General features: G+C 37.6%; 1 protein-coding gene across 2 annotated transcripts in view; it reads left to right on the top strand.

Moving 5' to 3' along the window:
- The window catches only part of LOC145680874 (uncharacterized), a 102,475-nt gene that overhangs the window by 31,844 nt on the left and 51,359 nt on the right, over positions 1 to 19,272 (top strand). Inside the window, exon 1 of one of the 2 annotated variants that reach the window (XM_081752016.1) lies at positions 8,725 to 8,948. The exons of the other annotated variant lie outside the window; for it this stretch is intronic. Within the exon in view, the coding sequence (XP_081608142.1) occupies positions 8,913 to 8,948 (36 nt within the window). The 5' untranslated portion in view covers positions 8,725 to 8,912. Of the gene's footprint in view, positions 1 to 8,724; positions 8,949 to 19,272 lie in introns of those variants that run through there. 2 annotated transcript variants of the gene reach the window in all.

The raw sequence follows: 19,272 nt of genomic DNA, 5'->3' as shown, positions 1-19,272 counted from the left end.
TTGAGGTGTAAAATCATAACCTTTTACATTTAAAACAATATTGTGTGATATGCAATATGGCGGAATTCACGTACTGCGCAGATTTAAATGGTACGCTGTGTCAAGTATATATTCCCTATAAAGATATGAGTACCCAGAAGGAAACATCCACTCCAAATCAGTGCGTCTACGCATGTCGTTATTATTGTTCTGTCCCAATGACCTGTATACAGATCCACATATGTCTTCTCACAGCAACATTATACTAATCTTTTCCACAGAATATTTTCATTCTATACTTTGATCCAGGGGTGGAAATGAAATTTTAGAACTAAGGGGAAAGTCAATAATAGATAGAGTTTGATTAGGCTATGTATCAAGAATACAAACTCAGACAGTCGGAAGTGCAAACAAACTTTAATGGAGAACGACTTAAGCAATAGCGATTGTTGCAGAACAATCAACAGCCAAACAAAACTAATTTCACCATTCAAATTTCCTATTTGTTACTAATAACTACAGATATTTTCCTTCTTTTGCACAAACACTTCAACTTACTAAGGGGATACTTTCCCCTTATGCATGCCTGATTTCCACTGTTGCTTTCATCTCAGACTTTTTACACGTGGACCGTATTTACCGGGCAATTTTGACGCTGGGCCCTTTTGATTCGTGTCTTTTTGTCGCGGGGCCCTTTCGCCCGGACCTTTTCCACGCTGGGCCGTTTTGACTCAGGCCCTTTTGAGGCGGGACCCTTTTGACCCAGGCACTTTTGACGCAGGGCCCTTTTAACTCGAGCCCTTTTGACCCGAGCAATTTTGACGCGGGGCCGTTTGTACTCAGGGCCTTTTGTCGCGATGCTCTTTTACCCGAGCCCTTTTGACCTGCGCTCTTGTAACTTGGGGCCGTTTCTACTCGGGCCCGTTTGACGCAGGGCCCTTTTGACTCTTGTCTTTTTTCACGCAGGACCCTTTTCACCCAGGACCCTTTGACGCAGGGCCGGTTTGACTCGGACACTTTTGTTGCGGAGACTTTTGACCCGGATCTTTTGGCTAAGGCCTTCTTGTAGCGCTGCCCGTTTTGACATGGGTCCATTTGACATAAGGCCCTTTTGAGTCTGGGTCCTTTTGACTCGGGATCTTTCGACGCAGGGCCCTTTTAACTAGAGTCCTTTTGACCCGGGCCCTTTTGATGAGGGCCGTTTAAACGGGGGGCCCTTTTTCGCGGAGACCCTTTCACCCGGGCCCTTTAGACTCCAGCCCTTTGGTCGTCGAGATCTTTTGATCCCGGGCCGTTTAGACTCAGGCACTTTTGTCGTGGAGTCCTTTTATCCGGCCCTTTTGACCAGGGCTCTTTTCACGCAGAGCCGTTTTTACTCGGGCCCGTTTGATGCAGGGCAGTTTTGACTCGGGTCTTTTTGTCGCGGGACCTTCTGACCCGAGCCTTTTTGACTCGGGCCTTTTTGTAGCGTATCCCTTTTGGTACGGTCCATTTGACGTAGGGCCTTTTTGACTCTACCCCTCTTAACATGGGGCCCTTTTGAATCTGGTCATTTTGTTGCGGAGAACATTGGACCAAGGCCTTTTTCACGCTGGGCTGTTTTGAAACGGGACCCTTTGAAGCGGGGTCCATTTGACCCGGGCTCTTTTGACGCAGTGCTCTTTAAACTCGAGACCTTTTGAGCCGGATCATTTTAACCAGGGATTGTTTTGACTCGTGCCTTTTGTCGCGGAGACATTTTGACCTATGCCTTTTTGACGCGGAGCCGTTCTCACTCGGACCCTTTTGAGAGGGCCCTCTTGACCGGGCCTCTTTTGACCCAAAGCCACTTTGTCGCGGGCCCTTCTGACCCGGCTCCTTTTGACGCGGGGCAGTTTGGACTCGGGCCCTTTTGGCACAGGGCCTTTTGTCGTGAAGATCTCATGACCCGGGGCCGTTTTTAGTCGGGGCCTTTTGTCGCGGGTTGACATTTACCCGGGTTCTTTTGACCGGATACCTTTTGACCTGGGCTCTTTTCACGCGGGGCCGTTTTTACTCGGGAAAGTTTGACGCAGGACCCTTTTGACTCGGGTCTTTTTTGTCGCAGGACCCTTTTGAGCCGGGTCCATTTGACGCGGGGCCGTTTTGACTCGTTCACTTTTGTTGCGGAGATCTTTCGACCAGGTCCCTTTTGACTCGGGCTCTTTTGTAGCGGGTCTCGTTTTGACACGAGTCCATTTGACGCAGGGCCCTTTTGACGTGGGCCCGTTTTGCCTTGAGCCCTTTCCTCACCCTTTTGTCTGGCCCTTTTGACATAGAACCATATATATAACGCAGCATCTGAAATTCCTGGGGCAGGCGGCGGGTATGAGTAAATTGATTATTAATCGATCCCTGGCGCAGTAAAATTAGTTACGCTACTGGTCATATCTCTTTCTTTCTCTTCTCTCTACATCGTGTCTGGAGATGAATGTTCTGACTAATAGGCTACAGCGGCGATTTTAAAAAGTAAGAAGATATATGCTACCAATTATAAATGTTATGAATTGAAACAATATATATAGGGCAATAATTCGAAAAACTCTATGTGGGCCTTTTGCCTCCCCCCCTTCCCGTTGGAAAAAATTCTGCTGGTGTTAGTGATTATCATGTTGCTTAGTTACTGTATTATATTGTGCTATACACACAATAAATACTTCTGTGTTTTATTTAATAATAAGAACCTTATTTATGTTTATTACGGCCCTTGCTTGACAACAGCGAAACATATTCACGCTCAGTGTAATTAGATTCCATTCTCAAATAAGGTCAGTGAAGCGAATGAAATAATTCACGCACAAATTTAGGACTTAGAAAAGTGTCCTGCGAACATGTCGTAGGAAATTTCTGAAGAGTAAAAAGCGCTAGTAGCAATTGTTAGCAGTTATTAATTTAACATATAAGACAATAAATTGAAAAACTAAGAATACGAATCTTTTCAGAGATGGCAGTGTACTGACGGTTCAAATCTGTGCCTTTACTCCCTATACCTACGTTATTTCCCTAGTCAAAACAAAAACTCTTCAAAATTAATCACAATTTCTTATGCAACCATCCCTTCCTTGGTGTACTGCGCCGTCACATACCCGTCACGGCGATGTAAAGGCACTTTTGGCGACGAGGATACTTTGGAAGACATACTAACTTTTTTATTTTATTTTTTTTATTTTTTATTTTTATTTATTTATTTATTTACTTATTTATTTATTTATTTTTTGTTTAAACTTCGCATGATTTCGGGGATTTCAACTGCAAGTTCCACAACAGTAGGCAATGGTACCGCCAGGTAATGTTTATAACTGTTAGTTTCTAGTATACTGTGTGCAGGTTCGTAAACTGCGTAATATTTTATAGCAAAGATCGTACCTATTTTGTATTTTACATATTATGCAAAATAGCGAAATACACTACAAAACCTATTTCAAATATAAAATAAGAAATAGTTTTTGAAAAGGTATTTAAAATATAAAATAGGAAATGATATTTTGTATTTTAAATAGGTATTTGAAATACATTCATTTGAAATAGGTCCCAGCACTGATATATATATATATATACATGGATGTGGCGCTGTTGCATACATACATGAACTTCATTTCACACTTTGTCAATTTAAATGCTATAAAAATTTTGACATCACTGATTACAATAGTTCCGTTGCTTCTATAATTATGATTTCAAACTGCCCTCCCCGCTAGTTGAGTGGCTAGTGCGCGTGCCTTTTTGCACGGGGTTCCGGGTTCGACTCCTGATGGGAGAACCTTAAAATTTGAATATATCGTAGTGATTCGGATTCCAACTTAAGCAGTAGAAAATGAAAAATGAAATCTTTCAGCTTTATGTCCCACGGTTTTGCCGGGCATAAAGATTGGGCTAAAGGAGACGGTGATTATGAGAAATCAATGAAATGGTGGAATGAAGAAAGTGGAGGAAACGATAGAACCCCGTGGAAACCCACGGACATGGTGTTTGTCCACCAGAAAGTTCATTTGGCGCGAGCATGGATCGAACCAACGATCCTATGCATTAGAGGTGAACGATCTACCACTGATCCACGGCGCCCCCAACTTGAACTGTAGGTCCGCATCTCATATAAGCAGTGGTGAAAAGGGACGCTAAACACCAACCAATCAATATTGTCGAGTTCTACGTCAAGATGCATTTGTTTGGACTCTGGTACGTAAATATTCACATTTTCTTTTACTGATAGATCATTTAGTGAAATAGTACTTATAGGGGTTGAAAGAGGAATATCTTTAGAATACATTGAGCTTTATAACCTTTTATAATTTTTGTACCCTTCGCTAAAAGCGAACCTCAGATACCCTATTTAAATTAAACTTTTTCCTACCAATAACTTACATGATTACGTCATGATACTTGAGCCAGCTAACACTAGTGACATACCTGAGTATATCAAAAATACGCTTTTGTTCTTGCTTAATGTTGCAAGGCGAGTGTCTCCGTATCAGTATTACTGGAAATCTTGATATCACGGTTTGTCATATTTACTACACTAACACTAATTGAGAATAAATTTACGTTAAAAATGCTTGTTCTGATGATGCTGAAATTCTGGTATTTGGCGAGAGCAAATTGGAGCTTGGACAGAAAATGGTTTAAAAATACCCTTACCACCTGATGCCAATGAGAATTAATCACACGATGCTATTGAGTCCATGTCTCATAAATAGCCACAATACTGAACAAGAATGCTGAAATCGAAATGCTACCAATTACCTTTGCATTTAATGTCCCTCTAAGAAGAAGAATAAACTCTATGTAATAAATTACTTTATAAAACGTTTTGCGTAGCTCATGTATCGAACGAAATACGATGATGGCAGATTGAAATGGGAACTAATACCAGTTCTAAAATGTTACTCTTCTTTCATTGTATCCAACTTCCTCATCTACGCATAAAACATTTAGCCTAATTCCATTCTAGTTATTTACTCCATTTATACTGTAAACGAAATATTAAAATTTCCTTTTCGTTATTATTCATCATCTTCCCTACATTCCTATATGATAGGCTTCTTGGGTACGTATCACCTAGGTTGGAAAATACTGTAGTTCACTATTGATTCACTATCAATCCAAGACTACGCAATATATGACAGACAATAATGAATATTTATGATCAAATATTTAATTATTATTATTATTATTATTATTATTATTATTATTATTATTATTATTATTATTATTATTATTATTATTATTATTATTATATCTATTAGGGTTAGGATTTTTAGGTGTGCTCCTTTTTTCTTTTTAGCGCAAGAAAAGGTTGTCATAGAGTACCTATTGTACCAGATTCTGCCTCCAAATGGAAATAGAGATAATTTTACAGCACATTTTCCTCTTTTTGCACCCTTTTTTCTCTTAATCGGCACCTAATCCGTTTTCTATCCTTTTCGCTCTGTATTCTAAATTATTTTAAAAAATGCGACAACCTCTGTTATGAATTAATTTCCTTTAAAAACCAGTTTTATAAAGATAAAATTGACACAATTTTAATTCTGACTTGTGTATCCATTCAATAAAGCAAACCACATAGTCTTTAAGTAATTTGTCGAAAAATTCACACGAGGGTTAGTACTGATGAAATAAGAAAACACCATACTGAGCTGCGAAACCGTACAAAGAATTATGTGGAAACTGTCGGACTCCAATGTGAAAGTTATATACTTGATGAAACCATAGATACAATTGGACATATGTTTTAAGCGCTTTGATGTTCCCCTCACAGCAGGCCCGTATCCAGGGGGGTCTAGGGGGGACGGCCCTCCTAAACTTTTGCGGGCCCTCCTAAAATTTTCACGGTAGGTTTGCAAATGAACTATAATATAGTGATGAACTATAATATTTTTGGATCGGGCCCCCCTAACTTCAGCCGCCCCGCCCCCCTACATTTTTGGGCTGGCTACCGGCCTGCCTCACAGGTAACAAAATGAAGTCCATGTTGTGCAAGATATATGAACTGGAGAACGCTAATGTTAAGTTAAACTCGTAAAAGTATCCTGATCGTTACGGATTAAGCGCTCCGAACATAGTTTCTGTAGTTAGGTATCTAAAACCTATGCTCTTATAGTTAAAACATTTTACATATTCGGCTCATTCCCATCATAGGGTTTGAGAGTCCATTAGTAATGAATACGATATTGAGAATCAGTTGATATCCATCTCGAAGAAAATTTTCCTACATGTTCCGATTTACATCGTTGTCTACATAGAAAACACAGCTCTATTCCTTCCAAGTTTCCCGTTCATTATTAGCTAAGGTTCATGAATTGAGTGTGGTGCCTTCCTGTTTGAGCATTTTGACAAGATCAACCAATTTGTACTTTCTTGGATGGTTTCGGGAACAAAAGAAAAAAAAAGTACTTGTAGTTCTTCATAAAAATTCGGACGTTGTCGGATCTGTCAGATCTATAAAGTTGCATGAGTCACATGAAGTTTTTCCAATAATTCTCTTGGATGTATTTACAGAAAGAAGTTTTAGCACACACAAAGACATTTTATCTCAAAATAGAATCATACGTTTAACAACTTAAGTGCTCAATGTTAATAATTACAACAGCTTTATTCTTCACTATTTTATATGATGACGGCTAATATTATCATAGAATCTACTCTCCATAACTTCCTTTCGATTAGAAAACAACAATTTTAGGAATGATGAAAAAAATGCATCAAAAGATTGCTATCTTGGCCAATAATTAATTTTTGGATCAGGGCTCACAATTTTTGAACGGCCCGTAAATGGAATTTTCTTTTCTTTTCTTTTTTTTTTTTTTTTTTTTTTTTTTTTTTTTTTTTTTTAATGGAATAAGCTCATCAGACTGAGTTAAGTGATAGTTCGGGTTTGGCAACACTATATGTGGTTCTCTAGATATAAGGACCTTAAGAAAATTTTTGCCTGAAATATATCGGATCTTTTGATCCAAAAATAGTACTCATCAAAGCAAACATTTTTATGGCTCTTAATATCCTTATGTTTAGCACCTTTCCCTTCGTTTCTTGCCATGAAAACTGCCTCTAAAAATTCTAATTATAATTATTATTAATATTATTTCAGTTAGATTTTAAGGGGTTTTAAGTTAAAATTTTGATGGCGATATCTAGTGGCGAATTTAGACATTTCCTGGGTCTAAACAATGCATGTTCGGAGATCCCTCACCCGCAACTACACTCATTTCATGATGAGCTGTCCACTAATGAAATCGTCGCAACACGTTTTTAACAGTTTTGCTTTAGTCATAAATTGTTTTACAGTACACTTACTTTGTAGTACATGATATAAAGATATATTTGGGGTTAGCAATTCAGTAGAAGACGTCACGCATATGAAATTCAGTATACGAAGTGCAACTTATGGAGTCGTCTTGAAATAAAATTTACATTTATTATTAGAGTAATAATGAAATGTATCAAATAAAACCGCTACAATAATCATCATCATGGGTATTCTGCCATTATTCACAGTCACTTGCCACAACTGAGAAACTTCCATCCTCCATGGTCTTCCGCTAATCTCTTCGTCTTGCCATACGATTTTTCTGATTTGATATCGTCCATTAATTGTAGTTTTCTTCGCTCCTCCCTCTCTTTCCTGTCACCATACCCTTTAAAACGTCCCTCATGATAATGTTCCTTCTTAGCCAATGTCTCAACCAGTTTCTCTTCCTCTTCTTAATAATATCTAACATTGTTCTTTCCCCCCCTACCATTTCTAACACCATATCATTCGTTTTCCGCTAATTCGCTCCATTCTTCTCCACACTCACATTTCGAAAGCTTACAGTCGTTTCTCATCATTTTAACGTAATGTCCATATTTCTGATCCGTACTGTACAATACTCCACACGAAGCATTTTATGAGTCTTTTTCTCAACTCTTTATTCAAGGTTCTACAAAATAGTACTTTCTTCCTCCTAAAGGTTTCTTTCGCCATTCCTATCCTTGCTCTTACTTCACGTTCACATTTCATATAATTACTAATAATAATATCAAAAACCAGTTATCTGTTCTTTTCTCCCCTCCTACTTCTATATTTGACACCGTTCCCTTCGTTCCAATCACCATGGCTTTTGTCTTTCTAACATTAATTTTCATCCAATATTTTTCACAGCCCTTCCTCAAATTTTCTAACATTTTATTGATTTTCTCGTTAGATTCTGCAACAAGCGCCACATCATCTACAAACCGTGTACACTTAATCATTCTACCTCTTACTGTAATTATGAAGAAAACAAAGAATTGTTCCAAATGTTGAATTTTTTCGGTCCCTCGGAGTTTTGTGACCCTAGTTCTTTTGCCTTGTTTGCTGAATCGGAAATCCGACGCTGAGGGTACCAAATGTTTGGCGTTATCTGTTAAATAAAATGATTAAAAAAAAAAGAGCTTTTTGTGCTTAAGAACGTTCACTGAAGGCAATGAACTTGACTTTGCTCATCATGAATCTCAAACGAAAAGGAAGAAAGTCAAGTATTTCCTATCACTCTCACTTTCAACTTCATCAACATAGCCTTTAGAATACCGAACAATGGAAGCCTTGAGTCACTGCCCAAGAGCATTATTTGTGGTCCTCATAAACACATATGTATACAGCAATATTTAGTTAAGATGATAAACACGACGGTGTCTAAACACTACCAAAGTTATGAAGGGTAGGTTTGTGTGAGTTGTTAGACACTAATTCTTATATTAGGTCTACGAGAATAACACATCAACACACAGTAGCCAGGTAACTTAATTATCACTTTAATCATTAGAAGTAAACCCTCAACAAACTTCTGAAGCTTGCCTCATTGTCTGTTAGGAAGTGAATTGAGTTCCTATCGAATAATGCAGTATTTCTAAGTACTAATAGTTACTGCTATGGTGCGGATAGTTTTACAGTTAATATTATGGATATCGTACCATTTAAATATTTCCTTGTACTGGTAAGTAGATAACATATTAACCTAGTAACATTTAGCTTTTAATATAGGTATTATTAATCCAAGAAAATTAGTTTCACAGTAAAACTTGATCATGAGATGGGTTTCGCTTCAAGTCCGTCCCAAACGCAAAACTACCACGTTTCTGTGTTTGCAAACAAATTATAACATTTTATGTAGCTGTAGAAAGTTGTCCGTTGGCCTCCGTCGACTCGGAATAGCCGAACAACTCTTGTTTACCTCTTATGTTAATGTCTGAAGTTTAATTTGTAGTTAGTTCCGTATCGCTTTTAATTTAATCGTAGGATTACATCTATTACAGACTTTCTAAGCAGAGGAGTCATTTGGGAGGACAGGGGCAGTTGTTCCTCTTGAGTTTGAATAATACATATATTTAATCAATTATATATTATAATAGTAATAAAAATACTTGAAAACCTTATGTTGGTTGAGTACCTTGCAACCTGCCTACCAAAACCTCAAAACCTTCAAAGCATGGTAGTTTTATTGTTGTTGCGTGTCTGTCTTTAGTTTATTTCGTTAAATATACCACCCATTGTTTCAATAAGCTAATAACACTGAAATGAGTCCTGGAACGATCGCTGCGTGTAATAATAAGGTATGCAGGGGCCAATCACAAGTCTTGCAATATTTCTACGACCCAAGCAGCAGGTGTGTATATGCATTGTTTGGCCGTAAGTACACACTGGCATAACCCTTTCTTCAAATCGAGAAACTTTCGTGCCAAGAACTTGTGCTAGCTATGTCTGATTCCTAGAATTAATGGTCGTCTCGTTAAGAAGTTACGAGCAGCAAATATGGCTTGGCAAAGTTCACATTAGTGCAACCACTTCCTCCGATCTATATACTATTTCCTCGGTTATGGAATATCGGTTTGTTTCTGTAGAAGATTCAGGAATAGTAAATTCAAACAACCTATCTTTTTTTTTTTCGATTCAGATAAAGCCAAGAATTTCTTCATATTTATATCCTGACTCATGATTTCAGAGGAGTAAGCTCTACGAGTAGAAAATTATTAAGGGCGAAGACACATGGGCAAAATCCTGGAAGACAAGACACACTTAACATTTTCATACGTAAAATGTTACATGAGAAATGACACGCTCTTAAATCTATAAAGACACTGTTAAAAATTTGTGAACTTTATTCTTGAACTTCTTTTACTTAAAAAATGAACATAATAAAACACCATGTCATTATGTCTAATTATTGGTAACATCATATTTAACGAACAAAAAATTAGAAATATTTACCACTTAGTACCGAATTTGGGTGTTTTGATTAACACACATCGTAAATCATACCTTTCCAAACTGATTACTTTACTACTTCCCATTTGTCTCTTATCTACAAATCTAATCTGGAAAGACTTACGTCACAATTGTCATTTTTAAATTATTGCATAATTAATACGTGAGATGTTGCTAGGGTAATCATACTTTCAACAGCTAAAAGAGGAACGCACACACGAACACACGAAAGTTGCAACTACAGCTTATTTTGAAATTAATAAATACTTTCACAGTAATACACTACCATAAAATGAAAATGTACAAGTGAATATTGTGTAATTGAAAACATAACAGTGTTGTATAACGAATGAATAGCTATATTATAATCAATCGGGATTCCAGAGTTGTATAAGAGGGAAGTCATATTGGCAACGGGAGCGAAATTGGCTTTCCCTCTCCTACCCGCAAGTTCCCCCAACTTTGGAATCTCTTGTGATTTTTTACTTTCAAGGCAATCTTTAAATTCTGATTTGAGGCACAAAAGTACACAAGAAAAATAATAACGAATTCCATAATAATATATCAAGTATACATTCATCCAGTTTTACATACAGAAATATTACAGTTAAATTTAAACACTTTACTTTGCACAAAAAGTTCGAGCTACTCAACAAATAAAAGACAATTGATGTTGCAACACTGCTCAACCTATTTCCTGAATTTGACTTTCTTAATAGATTCTGTAAAAATCACTCGATACATATCCATTAACGTACTAGGAATGTAATTTGATATTGATACAAAATCTACTTACTCGTAAGTAATAGTGAGAAGTTAACTAGCTTCATCTTTGACACATTTATAGCATTTATTAACTTGTAAAATACGGACAGGATAATATTTGAATGATGCATTGAAATTCGAGTATGTGTTCGATTTCGATCGTTTCTAAAACAAATGAATAATTCACTCGGCCATTCATTTTCAGCATTAAGCATAAATCAACTGTTTAACGTAGAATCTGAATCACATACCGGGAATCGAACTCCAGAATTCGGAGTCGAAGACGCGTTTGCTAACCATATATCTACGAGAAATGCCAAAATGTGCATGCGGTTCTGCAAGACTATCGGGGGCCGAATTTACTGAAATCCCTATATGTTCCCCGCCTTAAACGTACCTCATATTACAGTTGATCTAAAAGTCCACAATTCTGATCTTCAGAGTGGCTAAACCAATAGAAATACATGTTTATATAGCTTAATTATTTGTAAAATTTAATTTTTTTTAATGTAGCTGTAAAATCAGTGTCCCCAAGAAGCAAACACTATTTAATACAACGAATAAGCCTAGCAATACAGAGAGGAAATGCAGCCAGCATTTTAAAATCCTTCCCATCAACAAGAGCTGGATGAAATTTTTTACTTAAAATAAGTAATATAAACATGGTGATGGACAGCGATTTGCTTTCTAAGTTTATTTAGTAAATCCGTTCTATTTCCCTTTATATTTCTTCGCTGGCATTATATTCTTATTTCAATTTTTTATCACTAATTCCGAAAAGATTTGCCTAAGATATTGAACTTAGACGGACTTCTTTCTTTTTAAAAAATTTATAGTGCTAAACTGTGGTCTCCAGTTCCTGTTCTGTGTTCTGGTAACTTTGAATGTGTTTGTCGTTGTCGAAAATGGAGTGCTAGGTGTAGAAGTGTGTGATGAAATAGATTTTTTTACGTTTAAAAATAAAAAAAAATAAAATTTTATTTTTTTGACATTTTAATATTCCCTGTGTTATAATTATTTATTTGAATTGCAAGTGTAACATTTCTGCTCTTTGCAGTATTAAACCCTTACAGCGAAATCATCTTAATGGGGAATCGGACCTGAGATTGATGATGACAAAACTTATTCCAAATTTCAATACAATTATGTAAAACACAAAGAATTTCATTCTTCACATTCTTATTAGCATATTTTTAAACACCATGTGGAATTTCAGATAGCATTGTAAGGGGGTCCGCAGATCACTTTCCGACTGGACAGGGGGTCCGAGTTATCGGAAAGTTTGGGAGCCACTGTACTATGTGATACCACAAGGTTAACAATGTTGCTAACCTAACACAAAGTTGTATTTTTCAAACGATACTATGTTAACTTATTACATATTTCAAATCAACATGTTAAACGAAAACTTAAAATGTTATATTTATTATTCAATCTTTCCAACTAGGTACGCTACAGTATCACAAACATCCAGATTTTCTGGCCTCTACAGCAGTAATATCGCAAATGAGACATGCAGCAGTGCATATCCGAAGTACTTTAGTCTAATTCTACGATCGTGATAGAAGCGGAGGTGGCTCAGTGGTAGAGCGTTCACCTCTGGTGCATGGGGTTACTGGTTCAAACCCTGCTCCCGCCAAATGAAATTTGTGGCAGACAAACACCGTGTGCGTGGGTTTCCTCAAGATTCTCCCATTTCCTCCTACTTCTTCATTCTACCATTTCTCATCATCACCGTCTCCTTTAGCCTAGCAGGCATAACCGTGGAACGTAAAACTAAAAAATGTAATTCATTTTTAATTTTACGATCATGATATAATGGATTTAAATTAAAATACGAACAAAGTTACAAAGGATAGAAAATTTGACTTTTTTCAGAAGGGTTTATTTCAAAAAAATGTTTAGATAAATATACCATCCAATTTCATAGATGGTTTCCAATAGATTTGAAAAGCACAATGCCGTTTACAGCAATTTGATATATCAAACTGTCCTGCATGTATGGTAATAACTGTTTAAGTTCGCATCACTGCTTAAAATTATCTAATTCCGAGAATTTATTGTAATCGCACCTATCAAAAAGCATTGTTGTAATGTTATAGAAACAAAGTAATTAAAGAATTGTTTTAAAAAGTTTCCACAAATACGCCATTTTAAGCAATTTAAGAAATTTACAGTTTTTCATATTGACAATCATTTACGTATGTGAAGTTGGGCCCCACCTTTCAAATTTCGACTCGAAACAGAACCCAATCGTTTGCTTTTCGTCTGTTATTAATTGTTTTAAAGAAAAAAAAAACGTTTATTTCGAAAAACGTACAGAAATATTCACAAATTAAAGTTGCGGGGCCAACTTCACACTAGCCCCCCACTTTCAAATTTCAATTCGAAACCGAAGCCAACCGTTTCCTTTTCGTTTATTATTGATTGTTTTAAAGAAAAATTCCTTTGCTTCTAAAAATGTATGGGCATATTCACAAAATAAAGTTGGGAAGCCAACTTCACGCTTCCCCGCCCACTTTCAAATTTCGACTCCAAACCGACGCCAAATCGTTAGTTATTTATTGTTTAGAAGAAAAAATCGTTTGTTTCGAAAAAGGTACGGAGATTTTGACTAAACAAAATTTGGGGGTGAGCAACTTCAGGCTGGGCTCCCTAGTTTGAAATTTCTACTCGAAACCGAAGTCAATCGTTTGTTTTTCGTTTGTTACTGATTGTTCTGAAGAAAACTTCGTTTGTTTCAAAAAACGTACGTAAATATTCACAAAATAAAGTGGGGCCAATTTCACGCTGCCCCCACATTCAAATTTCGACTCGAAACCGATGACAATCGTTAGTTTTTGGCTTGTTATTGATTGCTTTGAAGAAAAATTCGTTTGTCTCGAAAAACGTACTATCATATTCACAAAATAAAGTTCGGAGCGGCCAATTTTACGCTGTCCTTCCACTTTCAAATTTGAACACGTAACCGACGTCAATAGTTTGTTTTTGGCTTGTTATTGACTGTTTTGAAGAAAAAATTGTTTGTTTCGAAAAAGTTACGGAATTTTTTATTAAATAAACTTTGGGGGTGCGCACCTTCATGCTGGGCTCCCTAGTTTGAAATTTCGACTCGAAACCGAGCCCAATCATTTATTTTTCGATTGTTAATCATTGTTTTGAGGAAAATTTGTTTGCTTCGAAAAACGTACGGACATATTCGCAAAATAAATTTGGGAAGCGATCTCCTCGCTGCCCCGCCAACTCTCAAATTTCGACTAGAAACCGACACCAATCGATTGTTTCTGGCTTGTTATTGCACCTTCAAGTTGGGCTCCCTAGTTTGAAATTTCGACTGAAAACCGAAGTCAACTCAAAAGCAAAGCTAATTGATTGTTTTTCGTTTGTTATTAATTGTTTTGAAGAAAATTCGTTTGTTTCGGAAAACGTACGGATATATTCACAAAATAAAGTTGGGGGCCAACTTTACGGGGGGGAGCCCTCCACTTTCAAATTTCGATTCGAAACCGAAGCTAATCATTTGCTTTCGTTTCTTATTGATTGTTTCGAAGAAAAAAACGTTTGTTTCGAAAAACTTACAGAAATATTTAAAAAAATAAAGCTGGGGGATCAACTTCACACTAGCCCCCACTTCCAAATTATGATTCGAAACCGAGGCCAATCATTTGTTATTGATTGTTTTGAAGAAATGTTCGCTTGTTTCGAAAAACATACAAACATAATAACAAAATAAAGTTAGGGGCCACTTCACGCTGCTCTCCCACTTTCGAATTTCGACTCGAAACCGATGCCAATAGTTTGTTTTTCGTTTGTTATTGATTATTTTGAAGAAAAATTAGTTTGTTTCGAAAAACGTACAAACATATTCACAAAATAAAATTAAGGGGGCCAACTTCACACTGGTCTCCACTTTAAAATTTCGATTCGAAACCGATGCCAATAGTTTGTTTTTCGTTTGTTATTGATTATTTTGAATAAAAATTAGTTTGTTTCGAAAAACGTACGGACATATTCACAAAATAAAATTAAGGGGGTCAACTTCACACTGGTCCCCACTTTAAAATTTCGACTCGAAACCGATGCCAATAGTTTGTTATTCGTTTGTTATTGATTATTTTGAAGAAAAATTAGTTTGTTTCTAAAAACGTACAGACATATTCACAAAATAAAGTTGGGAGCCGACTTCCGGGGGGGTCTAGCCAGAAGAAGTACACTCCTGAAATTTTGTCGTAACTTTTTGTTACACCCTGTGTATATATATATAAAGGCAACCAAGAAAGTTCTGTCTGTTTTTGGAGATCTGTGTCCAATTGACCCTCACACCTTGAGTTGAATGCGAATGGAGATAAAGCGAAGGTCAGTAGTTAGTGTGAGTACGAGGGGAGGCTGGAAAGCTCATGAAATCACCAAGAAGAAATTTGCCTGGAAAAACCATTTTAATACACTATTGAACGTATTCTCCAGAAGCTAAATACATTTTTCACAACGATGTTGCAACATTTCTAACCATTGCAACTCGTAGAAGGTCTTGTCCTGCTGTGCAAACCGGCCCTCCACCTCCGCAATGATTGGCTCATCGGATGGAAAATGTTTGCCTTTGAGATTTTTTTGAGATGTGGTAAAAGGTGCTAGTCGGTGGTGGCCAGATCAGGTAAGTAGGGTGACTGAGGTACACAGGTGAAGCCATGATCCACCTTTAATTGCATGGTTTGATGAGGCTTGTGGGAGGGTGCATTGTCTTGGAGAAACTGAACACCACTGCTCACTTTTCCCCAACGATTTTTCTTCAGAGCCTCCTTCAGCTCAATCAAATAGTTGGAATAAAACCTAGCATTCATGGTTTCACCCCTTTTAAAATATTTGATAAGGATGACACCGTCCTTATCCCAAAACACCGATGCAAGCACCTTCCCAGCTGATCTGTGGCTTCGGAGCTTCTTGGGTCGAGGAGATCCACTGTAGTGCCACTCCATGGGTTGCTGTTTAGTCTCTGGATCATAGTAGTGTAGCCATGTTTTATCTTCTGTTACCAGCATGCGCAAGAACTCAATAGGGTTTTGATTTTTTTTTTTTTTTTTTTTTTTTTTACATCTGCACCCGTGTTCTCTTCTGATCAGCATTCAAACATTTTGGGATCCATTTGGCATTGACCTTCCGCATGCCTAAATATTCTGCTATTATGACACCCACACGCTCATGCGATATCACCCCGCACACGCAGCAATGTTTTTGATTATGTCATGCATTTTGTCGATGTTTTCCGTAGTCACTGCACTTGAAGGCCTGCCTGAGCGAGGTTCATCTTCAGTCTTACGATGACCAGTGTTAAAACGCCTCCCCCACTTCGCTACTGTTGTATGTCCAGGAGCCTGTTCCCCCAAAGTATCCTACAAAGATTCATAAACTTCTATAGACGATTTATCTTGCAGCACAAAAAACTTGATGACACTGCGAAGCTCATTCGTCTCAAATTACCTTAGATCCTACGTCATATCTTCTTACTTAACATGTAGCAAAGGAAATATCAATGATAAAATGATCATATACGGGATGAGAAGTTCACAATATATGACCTTTCTAAAGACTACAATGATATGTTTCAATTTTTATTTCTTCTTGGTGATTTCATGAATTTTCCACCCCCCTCGTATATCCAACATACTAGCTGGTTGTGGAAGTTTAGTTACACCGTGAATTTTCGGAAGGACAGAGTGAACATGGGACCTCCACAGAGCATCAGAAGGGCGTGTATGTTGTACAAGTTCAAACTGGGCGGGGTGGAGGATATGCCAGGCCTTTGGAGAAGTTGCCGTAACTATGAGGACAGTGCAGCGGCACTTTAACAAGTGTAAGGACGGTGACGAAACACTCGAAGACGCACCACCTGCCGAAAGACCAACACGTGTACGCAATGAAGATCTTCAGGCAGCAGTTGAACCGAATAGTAGACAGACACGTGAGGAACTGGGACTACAGTTCAATGTGAGTGGATAAACCATTTAGTAGCACCTCCATCAACTTGGGAAGCACTACAAATTGAGTTGATGGGTCCCACATGATTTGAATCCGAACCAGAAGGCAACTCAAGCAGATACCTGTGTTTGTTTGCTGTCTCGTCTGAGAAAGGAGCCATTTCTGGACGGAGTGTTGATATGTAATGAGAAGTTGGTCCTATACGGAGTTCCACGGCGCCGTCATCATTTCTTAACATTACATGAACCGGTTCTAAAACAGCCGAAACCAGCACTGCACCAGAAGAATGTCCTCCTGTGTGTTTGGTGGACTGCTCGCGGCATCGTGAATCGGGAACTGCCACCAGCTGATCAGATGATGAATGCAACTGTGTAGTATCAGCAGTTGAGCCGTGTTCAAGAAAAACTCAAAACTCTGGATCCAGCACTTATGAGTAGCAAAGGGATCCTTCTGTTACAGGACAACGCTAAGCCCCACGTGGCTAGGGTGAATCGGAACACCATTCTACGCCTTGGATAGGAAACACTATTGTATCCGCCATACTCCGCGGAAATTGCACCGTCCGAATATCACCTGTTCCATTCCTTGCACAGTCACTTCAAGAACGCCATTTTAAATCCCAAGTCGAGGTGCAAAATGCACTTGATACCTTCTTTGTTTTGCGGCCGACCAATTCTACGGCGATGGAATCCGTGGCCTTCAAGAACGTTGGCAGAAGGTTGTCGAATCTGATGGGAACTATCTTTGATCTTCCAGGCACGTCTTAGATGATATATCGATGTTCGAAGGTGGTGGGTGAAAAAGCGACAAAACTTTCTTGGTTGCCCTTTTATATATATAAACACTTGAAATTATATGAACTTAGTAGCTTGAAGCCCTTGACGAACTTGCGCGTACGCTATTGATTGCTTTCCTCTTCTCATTGTTAACCATTTTCTGCTTTGAACAAAATTTGGAAGTACGCATTGAGAAAAAAGAAACATAAGTGGCGTACGTAAAAATCGTAGGTTACATGTGTAAATCCACTAGTTTAGGACTCAACGTGCAGCAAACGTATAACTGAAAAAGTATATTTTATACATACTTTCCGTATAAGTGTTCCGAATAAACGTAATTTCCGTACAAAGGAAAAAACTGTGCATTCGCTGTAAGGATCTCACATACAGATGGACGTTTCTAACATATAGTTGACATATGTAACATACGTGTATGTATGTAATATACGGAAGACTCTTAATATCATACATCCTGCAACTTCATGATGTAACATGTAAGCGTGAAAAGTATGTAGAATATGGATAACGTAAGCTCCGCACTGATTTCCGTAGTAAATACGATGATTCCGTATATTTGTACAATATACCGCTGCCCAGATAACGGATGTATCTCTGAGTAGGCAAGCATGAAGGTAACCACCAACATTATTGTCAAAATATCTTTAATAATTTTCGATTTTGGTTAAAAACAATCAACAACGAACAAAAGATAAAAATAAATGAATAAATTTAGTTATGAATCGAAATTTGAAATTTGAAAGACCAATGTGAAGTTCCCTCACTCAATTTTATTTTGTAAATGACTTATTATTTTTCGAAACAAACTATTTTCTCTTAAAATTAGTCTATAAGAAGCGAAAAACAAATAATTAGCTTGAGATTTGAATAGAAAATTAAAAGTAGAAGAAGCAGTGAGAAGTTGGCCACCAAATATATCCTCGCAATCTCTCTTTTTGTTTTAGCAAACAAGCGATTCCTTTGTCTTGAAAACAGTCAACAACAGAGAAACAAATACGTTCCATTAACATTATTTCGTAAATATATCCTTCTGTTTTTCGAAACGAAATACTTTTCTTCGAAATAATCAACGACAAACCCATATCAAATGATCCAGTTTGGTCTTGAATCGAAATTTGTAAGTAAAAGAACCAGGGTGAATTTGTCCATATCCGAAATTTGTTTTGTAAATCCCTCTTTATTTTTTGAAACAAACGATTTTCTCTTGAAAACAATCAACAACAAACGCATATTAACCGATTGATTTTGGTTTAAATGGGGCGCGATGGCTCATTGGTAGAGCGTTCATCTCCGGTGCTTGGAGTCCCTGGTTCGATCTCAGCTCGCGCCGTGTGAACTTTGTGGAGGACAAACACCGTGCTCGTGGGTTTTCGAGGGTTCTCCCGTTCCCCCACTTTCTTCATTCCACCATTTCATTCATTTCTCATCATCACCGTCTCCTTTAGCCTAACCGGCATACCGTGGGACGTAAAACTTAAAGATTTCATTTCATTTCATTTGATTTTGGTTTACAATCGAAATTTG

This window comes from Thermobia domestica, chromosome 3 (genome assembly GCF_964235325.1).
Source record: "Thermobia domestica chromosome 3, izTheDome1.hap1.1, whole genome shotgun sequence".
NCBI classification, from domain to species: domain Eukaryota; kingdom Metazoa; phylum Arthropoda; class Insecta; order Zygentoma; family Lepismatidae; genus Thermobia; species Thermobia domestica.
Note: the sequence above shows the minus strand (reverse complement) of the source record. Positions and strands in the feature narration are given on the sequence as shown.